General features: G+C 38.6%; 1 protein-coding gene across 1 annotated transcript; it reads right to left on the bottom strand.

The window, feature by feature from the left end:
- Positions 1-12,145: 12,145 nt before the first annotated feature.
- Positions 12,146-12,517, bottom strand: LOC135208169 (uncharacterized). Its single transcript, XM_064240305.1, has one exon. It carries the CDS (start codon positions 12,515-12,517, stop codon positions 12,146-12,148), a length of 372 nt encoding a protein of 123 aa, XP_064096375.1.
- Between the last annotated feature and the right edge of the window lie 532 nt (positions 12,518-13,049).

The raw sequence follows: 13,049 nt of genomic DNA on the forward strand, positions 1-13,049 counted from the left end.
GAAACAGAAGTAAGAAAGCAGGTGATAACAAGTCAACGGCAGGACAATTACCCGGCGTTAGGCTTATAATTCAGAAAACGGGGGGGACGCACTCGTTTTCCCTTTAGCTTTAGAAAATAACGAGAGATCTGTTTGTCTAAGGGCGAAGGAGGAAGAAACAACATTACCCTCCTAACCAAGATTTGTTTGGAATGGGGGAAAAGGAAAGGTTCAGGGCAGACAGACCTCAGGCAGGGACAAATCAAGTTATACCCTACAGAGTGAACTCTACCACGAGCAAGGTATGTCAAAGCCTGAGGACCCTGTGGGGCAGGGCCACAAAGAGATTGTTATTTGCGACAAGCCTATCAAAGACGAATAGAGAACTTCTGCTTCAGTTCAAGGGACACCGAGAGCGAGAGCGGTGGATGGCCATGCGACTGGAGGTGGGGTTCAGGCCCTCGATGCTTACCGATTGCCCCCAGCCCATTCAAGCCACTAGGAGTAGTAACTGAAGAAATGTGTAGCATAACAAACATGGGGGACGAGACTTAAACTCTCATCGCCCAATTTTGGCCCTCTCAAGATTGGTTCACAGAGGTACAGGAATGGACAGTGGACTAATCCAAGATCTTCTTCCAAACCAAAAGGATAGATATTCTCCGACAACCCCCACTTCGAGAGGTACCCATCCCAAAACCTCCGCCCCGCTCTCGGAGAGACTCTGACTGCCTTTCGACTATTCGAAAGATTGTTGGTTCAGAGCGAGAGGCTTTTCAAGCAAAGCTTCGAAAGCAATTGCTAAGAGCACCCGAAGAGCGTTCAAACTATTCGGGTCTATCAATCGAAGTCGGGATGTGTTCAGAAGATGGTGTAGGAAGGAAAATAAAACTGTCCTCCTACCTGATACCTATCTTGACCCAATGTAGCCGATTTGCTGTTATTCCTTAGAGGAGGAATCCCATCGTATCGGTTTCCAGCTCATAAGAAAAGGATACCGAAAGCATGCTCTCCCAGGCAGTTTTTAGAAAACAGGGGTTTAAATTTGGCCGGAAGACAAAGGATCTACACGATCTAACTAAGATCGTCTTTGAAAACAATATTAAATCTTATATCCAGCGGTTCCTCCAAGCTGGGAATCTAGATTATAGTGCTTAAATTATTTCTTCAGAGAAAGTTTTGAATCCTCCCAACCATGGCAGCGTTCCAGAGATTGGACTAGAAAATGCATTTTCCTCCTTTTCCTTAGCGAAGGATTAAAAAGAACAAGTGAAAATCCACGCCCTCGACTCTCGGGATGGGTTTTAGGAAAGACACAGCCATCTGTTCTTTCCAGACTCTAATTTCTGGCCAAGAACGAAAAACCCTTCAAAACCCATGGACTAGGAGTTTGTTTTGAGGTTGTAAAAAGTCTTTCAAAACCTTGGGGGAGGGAGGACAAATTGATAAAGAAATTGGTTATGCCCTCGTTAGAGCTCTTTAAGTTCTATCTCAAAAAACAAAGAAAAGCCTAAGGGGGATTGCGATGGGGGATGTAAAACAAAGTTTGTGGTTGCGCAGGTTCGTGGATATGAAAGGAGACCAATGGTCAAAAAATGAGTAACATCATTTTGTCAGGAAGTGTAATTACGGAAGCTCACAGCACAAATGCCACAGGTGATTCCTTAAAGGACTCTTCCGAGCTAAAGGCTCCATGGAGGGTAAGAGGCTGTCGGCACATCTTTATCTTTCCCAAAAAGAACCATGTCCATGAAAGGACAAATTATTAATGCGACCTACTGGAGATGCCAACTAGGTGGTTCGCATTCGCCACTACCTTAAAGATCGTTGAGAATTACCCATATGAGAAAATGATTCTCTCTAGGTCCAGCCTTTGTATCAACGGAAAGGAACAGTGCTGCGGACTTGGAACGCATACCGATCCTTAAAAGTTTAAATTTAAATTTATGGATTATATAGGTTGTACGTAAACCTTCCCTTTGAGATGGGGTTCTTCGGTTTTTCTACTTACATCAGGTTGCTAGATGGTCGCACAGGCGCCCGTTTGGCCTTTGTTAAGTAAGGAGTCTGTGGGTAGATCTTACAGGCTGGGCTTTAGCAGCAAAACAAAAAACTGTGTCTTTTGGATGTGTATGTAAACCTCCTTGTTGAGACAGGTTCCTGGTTTCTTACAGGCTAAGGGTGCTTAATGTCGCACTAGAGGAGGCCGTTTTGGACCTTGTCAGTAAGGAACTGGAAATGTGCCTTAAACAATAGCGTTCGTTTACAAAAGAACTTTGTCAGGGTATGTGTACTATTAAACCTCCCGCCTATTGAGACAAAGTTTTAAGGTATTTTCTAACTGGCAAGAGTGCTTCGAATGTTGACAGGCGGCCGTTTGCTTTCGCCAGTAAGAGGACTGCGGAATACGGTCTTATAAGCTGGGATTGTACAAAAATTTTTTTTTTTTTTTTTATCTTTCGTAAAGTTAAGTGTAATGTGTTTGTGATCGAGTTATTGGTTGTTTGCAAGGGGTTCGGGGATAACTCCTTGCAATCTTAGAGCTAACATGGTGTTAGGTGAAGGTGATCGGGATCGGTATTGTGCTCCTTGAAGAAGGTTCTTGTCATATAAGGGGAGCGAAACCCTTTGACACAGCCCTTCCAGGATCGGCCAAGTAAGCGGATAAGACCCCTTTGGCAGACCTATAAGAACTTTTAGCAATAGATCATTATCTTGCTGAGGCTCTTGAGACTAAAGCAGACTCCTGGGCACTAACCATGAAGTCTTCAGTCTAATCAGGTAAGAACCAAGGTTTAATTATTTATTACCTACAAACGTATGTTGTGATTTCTGATTAAATCAGTTATTAGCTGTCTTTTACCCTCCTCCAATGGTGTGAATCAGCTAAGTATATATCTGACAGGTAAGTTGAATGTATAAAAATGATATTGTTATGATACAATAAAGTTTTATACATACTTACCTGCCAGATATATACAATTAATTGCCCACCCATCCTCCCCTCAGGAGACAGATGGTATAGAGAAAATCTGATAGAAAATGGGAATGGTTCCTATTCCTGCCACCCAGGGCAGGACGGTAGATCACTTGACTACCTGTAGCGAAATTCGAAATTCTCGGGCGACGGAGTCTAATAGCTAAGTATATCTGCCAGGTAAGTATGTATAAAAAACTTTATGGTATCGTAACAATATCATTTTTTTGCCTCACAAGCCAAGCACTGGGGCAGCTCAGGCCCTTCAGCGGTTACAGTAGGGCCTCGATAATTGTGGGGAATAGGGCCCAGAACCCCCCGTGATAAGTAAATACCCCTGTTATCCTTATTCCTTTCTGCAAATAAGAACAGAGTAAATAAAAAGGTAAATGTTTTTTTCTTAATAGTGACTAACAGTGAAGGGGTTGATAGGTGTAATAGGAGGAAAGCCTCGCAGCTGCACTAAGGTAAGTATATCTTAGTTTAACCAGACCACTGAGCTGATTAACAGCGGGTTGATGTTGTCTCCAAACCAACGAATAATTCAGCACGAGAAAGTATTTGAGGTGAGAGACAGCATAAACCTTTAAGCCTCTCGCGGTGGTGGGGTGGTATAACTTCCCTGACGTTCCTGGATTTTAATGTACCTGTGTTCGCGCCCAAGTACAGGTAAATCTATTATCGAGAAAAAATTCCCCTTCGGTTAAGTATATATGAAAATATATTAATTCTGAGGTAGAGCGAATTAGATATTAAAGGACATTGTAGCTCGATATATGTATATGAATCACGGTAATGTGATATGACTTATGTAAAAATGCTAGCGGTTGTCAAAAGCGGCTACTTACACTACCGGAGTAGAGGCGGTTGATGTTGTCTCCAAACCAACGAATACTTCAGCGCAGAAAGTATTTGAGGTGAGAGATGGCATAAACCTTTAAGCCTCTCGCGGTGGTGGGTGGGGTTATAGCTTCCCTGACGTTCCTGCATTTTAATGTACCTGCGTTCGCGCCCAAGTACAGGTAAATCTATTATCGAGAAAAAATTCCCCTTCGGTTAAGCATATATGAAAAAATATTAATTCCGAGGTAGAGCGAATTAGATATTAAAGGACATTGTAGCTCGATATATGTATATGAATCACGGTAAGAGAGAGAGAGAGAGAGAGAGAGAGAGAGAGAGAGAGAGAGAGAGAGAGAGAGAGAGAGAGAGAGAGAGCATGATTAAGGTGTAACATTGACAGATGTTATTGAGAATAATTATCATTTTAATAAAACTGTTGTTTTATTGTGTCTAATCATATTGCATGTATTATTTATTACCATATTATAGAATTTTGATATGAACATAGCTATCTACCATTTGCATTCTGGTTTTGTTTACATTCTTAGATATAATCAACTGATGTAGTTTTACCAATATCATCACTGTTTTTAGTTGCTGAATGGAACTTAATTTAGAGATATGCCTATAATATATAAGGTGAGAATGGTTTTATAACCTTTATTGTCAGTTAATATCATAATGTGAATTTGTTCATGTATGTTGGTGGTTATTCACTGCAACTAGGATTAGCCTACCAATGAACGTCACAAATATACCTTGAATAGGCTATTTATTATGAAGATATGCCAATAATATTTAAGGTAAGAATAGTTTTATTACCTTTATTGTCAGTTAATATCATAATGTGAGTTGTTTCATGTATGTTGGTGATTATCGGACTGCGGCCGAGGCGTAGCCTACGGATAAACATCGCATAACGCAACACGTTTGTCCGGCAATGCTGCTATTCATACCAACGATATAGCATGAGAATCAGTCCAAGAAAAAACCCTTGAATGACCAATTCTGTGATTACTGATCCATGATTAAGCGATGCCCTACTGTATACTAAAAGTTCATTAATGCCAATATCAATAATGTATAGACTAAAAAAACAAATAAATAAATAACAAACATATACTGTAGCTTTAAAAGAAGACCAGCGTCAATAATAAATCCAAAAAATGTCCTGGGCATCATACATCTACCCTTCTCCAAGGACCTCGGGAAAGTTGAACATGCCACTTCCATGCCCCAGTACTGGGATGCTCAACCAGCAAGTATCTTACAGTCAAGTGGGCCAAACTATCTTCATAAAAAGGTTGAATAAATATAGTCTCAAAAATTACTATAATGGTTACTGTGTTGTATATATAAAAAATATATGTAAAAAAAAAAAAAATTATCAAATACTACTAATCTCCTTTTAAAATAAACTCCGAATAATTAAAGCTTATAAAAATAGTTTTTCTTTAAAAATTTGATTAAATTATCTATATTACATCCCCCCCCCCCCATACACCTCTAATGGACCTACTATGTATACAGGTTGATCATCTGACTATATATATATATATTATATATATATATATATATATATATATATACTATATATATATATATATATATAAAGACATACAACAAGATATGTTCCACAGTTAACCTATAAATTGCAAGTGTTCCATTGTGGGATTTGTCTTTCTCTCCACTTTGCAACAAATACCTGTGTGTGATGTACGTATGGCCAATACGCAATCTGGTCAGAACTACACTTGCCCTCCGATCAGGTTGGTTTGACGATTCCCATTTTTTAATATAAGGTCTAATAGCCTTTGGTTTAACATTGCCTTCTAATCTGTCCAACCAATTTTGCCATTTATCTAACATGAGGGAGTGAATAATTTCTTTTAAGATCACCAAGTGAAATGCTAATTTTGGTGGTATTTTGCAATCCAATGGCTTCTTTAGCTGCTGTGTCTGCCTTCTTATTACCTAAAATCCCAACGTGGGATGGTATCCAACAGAATCTCACTTTGATATGTTTCCGCAAGTACAAGATGACCAGCCAGTCTTGCACTTCTTGTACTAAATGGTGAGAGGACATGTGCTGCTTCAACACAATTAAATGACCCTTATATATTACGAAAGTTTCATTATATGACCCCATGTTAAATAAAAACATGTTTCACTGCTTGAAGTATAGCATAGGTCTCGGAGGTAAAAACGGAGCAGGAAGCCCCCTTCCTGCTCTTTTTAATTTCTTCTTAATTACTGTTTCATCAGATATGACGGCACATCCAACTCCATAATTTGATTTTGCACCATCTATAAATATATTATGGCCTCTGTGCTTTCTAGCATGGTCTAAAAATTCTTTTAGTATTTCATTGGATTTTTCTTTCTTTCCTCCACTTATAGCACATACTTTAATGGAGGGCTTGCACAAAGGCGGTGTCCTGTGGTAAGTTACCTGTGTTTATAGGTTCTGAAATATCCAATTTCCCTACTTTCATTTTTGCACCATACCTTCAGTGGCTTAAGCAGGTGGGGTCTATATGCCTCACAATCTACAGGAAAAGTTCTATAGGCATCAGTATATTTATGTTGAGTCCCAGGTTATGAACAATGTTTAATATCTCTAAATCTGACAGGTATAATCTACCTATCTAAGACACAGCATGGTATATGATCTCAGCACAGTTTTCCTGTCTGCACCCCAATCTAGGTGTGACACCACTTTCAAGATGTTTAATGATACCTGACCCTAATGCATAGGTCATTTATATGAGGGCCGAAGTAAGTTTCTTATCGAAGATGACCCCAAGAAACTTTACTTCCTTCTCGTATGGTAGAATATTCTCATTAGAAAATAGTGTAGGGATCTCCTCTATTTTCTGTGTTTGTGTGAACCTAATAGCTTTGGTTTTATGGGATGAAAATTTAAAACTTCGTGCTCCCGCCCATTTTGTTGCATTTATTGCAAATTGGATCTTTCTGTAACTTCTATCACAGTAGACCCACTACAGTAAAGAACAAAATCATCCACAAATAATGACCCTTGTTTGTACTCCTGTTGGAATGTGGGCCATTAAACTATTAATGGCTATTGCAAATAGGGCGACACTCAACACGTTACATTGCATAACAACACCACCTTCCTGCAGATATGGAGATGATATAGCTAATCCTACCCAAACTTTCCGGTAACGGTTTGTCACACAGTTCTGTATGAATAAAAACATGTTACCTCCTATATCCCAGGCAGCTAACTTCTTTAGGATACCAGCCTTCCAAGCTTTTCCAAATCAAAGAAAACGCCAACCACTTGGCTCTGGATAGCAAAAACGTTCTGGATTTCCCGAGATAGCTTTAGCAATGGATCTAAAGTACTAAGATTTTCCTAAAGCCAAACTGCCTTTTGGATAGGAGATTCTTTGATTCTAGATACCAGACCAAACAGTTATTTATCATTCTTTTTAAAAATCTTGCATACACAGCTGCTCAGAGCTATTTTCCTGTAACTTTTGGGTCAGTTCTGGGTCCTTGCCAGCCTTTAGACCAGAAACTTTCTCTGATATCTTCCAAGATTCTGGCGAGAGGTTTGACATATTCTTTGGACTTATCTAGATTAATAATTTTCTACAGAGACACATGCCATGTCATGTTCAGTCTACTATGCATTTCAGGGCCGTGTCCAATTGATTTTCGTTGATAAAATCCTACCAAAACGTCGGATATGGGTCACATTTTGGAAATAGGTATTTGAAGCCACGGCCTAATTGGCAAAAATATGCAATGATGTCTAATGTTGATAATTAAGGCACCTATCGGAGTAAATCACAGAAATTTCAAGGGAAACTTAGCTAAATTTAGTAAGCACCCAGAGGGAGGCTACTTGTGACGTAAAGTATTGACATCAGGCTTAATAGCAGTGTTCCCCCCCAGTAGTGTGACAATCGTGGAAACAAATATTTGACCCTCTTGTTGAGAATTGTTGAGAATGACGATAATATTACGGTTTTCATTAGTGATACCAAGGGTAAAGAATAAGAATTTGGTATATTGTATAAATATGACGACATTATAGCAAAGGAATTTGGTAAATATAGTACATATTGCAATATTACTTTTTGCATTGTACAATTTTATGTTGACTATAGGAATACATACCAATTATAAAAAAACCCCCCAATTCCATAAACCCAATTCTATATACATTTTCTTGATTAGTTATGCAAAACTTTTGGAACTGGTGATACACAATCATATTGAAATGAAAATACGATAGTTTAGGTGTTTGGTAAGATGTTTTGGCCCGATATACCTGGTAACCTTGCATAATAGTAAACATCGCCGAGTTGCCGACGTTAGGGTAAAGCCAGATTATACGTCACTGCTGTTTCATCTATGTCCTCGTGGCGGCTAGAGTGCTTTCGTTTTGCGTGATTTTGCAGTATATATCTTCAAATTCATAAAAAATAAACATAGATAAAACCTGGAATACATAGGCTCATGATAACCACTCAACAACCCTACAACAACATTAGTGTCAGTTTCAAGCACAGAATAATAAATGGAGAGTTGTGTGATATACTAAATACTTAGGATTTATTATGTGACTGATCATGCATCAGGAAGTTAAGGTTAGAACATTTGCGTTATGTTACATTAATTTAGGGAGGACTAAAACCGGCAGACGTAAACCGGAACTTTTGAGACAATATGAATCAACAGAAACTCCAGGGTAACAATGGTTTTCACAGAGTGTGTAAGACTTGGTGCATATTTCAAGTTAAAGGAAACGTGAATTGCGTCAAGGAACTGTATTACAGAATTAATATTCTCATTTTATGCCCACTCCTTTATTGTACTTTACATAAAACACATAATTCATCGGAAAGATGAGAGAGAGAGTTGTAGGTGTTTGTGTGTGTGAAACAAATCAAGAATCCCATATACTACTACTATTACTACTACTACCAACATCTGAGTCTTCATTCCTAAAGTATAAATGAGTGGGAGGGCCTTCAGTAATGACGTTTCACTAGCCTCCCTCTGGGTGCTTACTAAATTTAGCTAAGTGTCCCTTGAAATTTCTGTGATTTACTCCGATAAGTGCCTTAATTATCAAACATTAGGGGACATCAGTGCATATTTTTGTCAAATAGGCCGTGGCTCAAATAGTTTATTTCCAAAATATGATCCATATCCGATGCTTTGGAAAGATTTTTATCAACGAAAATCAATTGGGGACACGCCACGAAATGCATAGTAGTTTATTGTCCAACACTACAATCATGAAATTATTCCACGCACAAGCAACCTGCACAAATGCTAAATTACCATACTAAATGAATTCCTTGACCTGAAAAACAAAGGATAGTCACTTTGTTTGCTTTTATAGCTCTAAAAGCAGGATTGCCTATTTTGGTGCATTTTGCCCTAGATTTAGAGCTGTTTTAGCGCTTTAGAAAACAATTATTATAAAGAGAATTATGGAAAGGTGTTTAAAAAAAAAAAAAAAAGTATGTAGTAACCCACGTGCAGAAACTGTACTGTTAGGTACTATCTTCTCTTCAAGATACTAGGATTTTAGGTGGTGTAGGAGAGTCCATCAAGTTACTTGAACATGTTTGCTATTGCTTTCGCTCATGTTTAAACCAGATATGTAATGGTCCACTGTGGCATTCTATGATTTGTATCACACTTCTCTTCAAGATTTCTGAATCGTTCAATCAGTCAGTTTTCATCAGCCCAATTAATACACTGTGAGAAGCGGTTGATAATTTGTGAATTACCACTTTACCGGAGTTAAATCATTTTTCTTTTGTTAGATATTGACAATGGGCAAGAAAAACTTACATCATTTTAGGTCTGAGTGGCTAAAAGACCCTAAATATCAAAGCTGGTTAAGGAAGATAGATGGAGATGATAGGAAAAGCTCATTCAAGTACCTACTGCCATTGTGTATTGTCTGCCAAATTAAGTGACACTGAGAGACAGAAATACATCAATACAAGAAATCTGAAGAATCATTTTCCCCTCGGTGACAAAAACTCTTCACTTTGGAAAAATAAATGATGTAAAAGGAGAGGGAAATATGGCACTTTTCATAGCAGTATGCTGTGCCCGAGTAGAAAAATAATAGTCACATTCTTAACTTAGTAGAATTCGATGACTGAGATGCCACTGGTATTTGTAATGCTTTGCAGAAATCCTTAAAGAAATTTGGTCTCGAGTTATCAAGATTTGTTGAAATAAGGATATATAAGGCCTCGGTTATGACTGAATGACTTTTTATTAGCTCTTTTTCTTGTGAATCTAGCGCTTTAGCATATTTTGGGATTGACTCTAGTGACATGAAAATCTACAGTTGGAACTCTAATAGTGTGGACGAAAGTGTAATTTTGGCTACGGTAGCCTTAGTGTCGGCCATCTTGAATTAGGGCAATTTTGGGGCATTGGCAGTGAGCAGATGAGGTAAATTTTCTATCCTGAATAGTAGACCTAATTTCCTGTTGAATCCCACTAAAAAAAAAAAATAATGATTTCATTTTTCTGACCTGACCATATTTTTTCACTAGGTTAAGTCAAGGCTTTGGATTTCCCAAAAACAGAGAATAAATACAAATGTTGTTTTACTTATTTGAGAATCTTTTATTATTGTTAGGTTTTTATATTGGAAAAGTGATAACTTAAAGGACTAGGCTAAGCCTACCATATTCTTTGGATTTCCTGACAACAGTCACCAAAGTAGCATGTCTTTCCACAGAAAATATAATTGTTGTTTTACTTGTCTGAGAATATTTTACAACTGTTATGTTGTTTCTACATTTATGGCTGTTCTAGGCTATATAATAAGCGCAACGTACATTTCCAAAATGTAAACAAAGAATTAGCCGCCAGTTGTACTTCGTCAGCTGATTGCTCTTCATCTACAATTCACAAAGAATCATGTATTTTTTTAGTCTAGTTAAAATGTTGTTTATTGAAATACCTGGTCATGCAATATATTTAGTGGAAAAAAATGAGTGAATTAAATATAAAATAGAAAATTACTTTAACAAGGACATGCAGGAGAGGAAGGTGAGTGAGGTAATGGTGCATGATCGCAGAAGATAGAGAGGACTAATAAACAGCAACCCCATATTAGGAGGGGAAAAGTTGAAGATAAACAATTTTATATTTATAGGCAGTCCCTGGGTTACAACATGGGTTCCGTTCTTGAGAACATGTTGTAACCCGAAAAAAAAAAAATCGTCGTAAGCCGGAACATCATAAAAAAAAAATCCTTAGAAAAAAAAACCTTAATTTTTAAACATCTAACTCACCTGGTAGTTTATATATATAGCTTACGTCCCTGACGTAAGCTATATATATATAACTACCAGGTGAGTATGTTCAAAAATTTATTTTATTATGAAAATATTTTAATGGTTTGGGTGCATTAAAAACTATGTAAACTGCATTCTTATTGCATTTTTCATCAAAAAAACTTTCAAATATTGATTATTTTGCATTTTTGGTGTCATATTTGTTCTGCCAGATCAGCGTTGTAAGCGTTGTAACCCTGGAAATAATTAATGATGAATATAGCTGAAAAGCACTTTAACTCTGAATGTCGTTAGGCCAAACCCCCCGTCGTAAAAACCCGGGGACTGCCCTATTAACCTCTTCCTACTCTTCAGCTCATTGGGAGTGAGTGCTGGCACTGACTGCTGGCAAAGAGACAGGAGTCACAGGTGGCTCCAAAGTCATCTTCACTGAAGCCCCCTTCTCCCCATCTGTTGAAGGCAATAAGATGGCACTGAAGGTGATGTTTGTCACTGGCACTGGGGACATAGCATCACATATGTCTTCTGAACTAATCAGAGGTGATTCACTAGAATTCTCTGTTGCATAGAAGGTGGCAGATGTGGATGGAATGAAGGCAGATGTCGGCCGAGTGTTTGCTAACTTCCTTGCTGGACGTTTGGATGGAGGGGGTTGAAGGGGTCGGATCATCATTGTCCTCTTCATCTTCACTGTCTCTTACTTCTTCTTCCCAGCTTTATCCCTATTCGGGGTCACCGTTTTTAATGAGTCTCTTGCATCTACCTCTGTCCTGTGTCCATACTCCCTTCTGCCTCATATCATCTCTAATGCAATCTCTCTGCCTGGTCTTAGGTCTTCCTCTCCTTCATGTTCCATCCACTTTCACGTCCATCACTTCTCTTGCCAGTGTGTTGCTCTTCTCTTCTCATCAGGTGGCCATACCATCATAACCTTGTCTCTTGCACTTTCTTTGTTGCTTCAGTGACCTTTACTGTACCCCTAATATGTTCATTTCTAACCGTGTCCTTTTTGGTTACTCCACTCATCCACCTAAGCATCCTCATCTTGGTTACGTTCAACTTCTGCCCTCTTGCTTTCTTTAGAGGTGCTGCTTCCAATCCACACCTTCCTCCAGTTGTTCCAAGCACACTGAATCCGGTTGTTAATTTCCTCTTCCATGTTCCCCTCACTGGCAATCACTGAGCCAAGGTACTTGAATTTATGGACCCTTTTAATGTTTCCTCTGCCTAATTTGATTGTTATTTGCTGGTCGCTATCCAATTCGGTTGTCATATATTGTGTCATTTTCCTGCTTATTCTTATACCTCTACTCTCCAAGGCATATCTCCATCTTTCAAGCTTCCCCTCCAGTTCTTCCCTGTTCCCGGCTACCAAGACTGTCATCTGCAAAGCAGACACCATGGTGGCTCCTCCCTGACATCCTCTGTTAACACATCCAAGACAACGTTAAACAGAATTGGGCTTAGAGCAGATCCCTGATGTAGCCCGACTCCAACTTGGAAATTTTCTGTTCTTCCAACTGTAGATCTGTCGCTGGTCTTTACATTTCTATACATCTTCCTGATCATTTTCGACATATTTCTCCATCCACCGCCTCCCTCCTAAAGACATCTCCACATTTCCTGACGTGGTACTCTGTCATATGCCTTCTCAAGGTCTATAAAGGCCATGTGCAGGACCTTTTGCTTCTCTGTACTTTTCCATAATTTGTCTCTGAGCGAAAATACCATCCAGTGCTGAGCCCCTTCATGAATCCTGTGTTGTCTAACGATGGAAACTTGTTGCCGTAATCTTTCATCCATAATTCTTTCAAATACCTTCAGTGTATGTGACATGAGCTTTATTCCTTGGTAATTTTCACAATACTGAATGTCCCCTTTCTCTTTGAATATTGGCATTAATATATTTTCTTTCCAATTTTTGGGTATCATCT

Source organism: Macrobrachium nipponense, chromosome 35 (genome assembly GCF_015104395.2).
Source record: "Macrobrachium nipponense isolate FS-2020 chromosome 35, ASM1510439v2, whole genome shotgun sequence".
NCBI classification, from domain to species: Eukaryota; Metazoa; Arthropoda; class Malacostraca; order Decapoda; family Palaemonidae; genus Macrobrachium; species Macrobrachium nipponense.

Excerpts from the sequence above, each read along its gene's own strand:
- LOC135208169 (XM_064240305.1), bottom strand. The coding sequence starts at position 12,517 with ATGGTGTCTGCTTTGCAGATGACAGTCTTGGTAGCCGGGAACAGGGAA.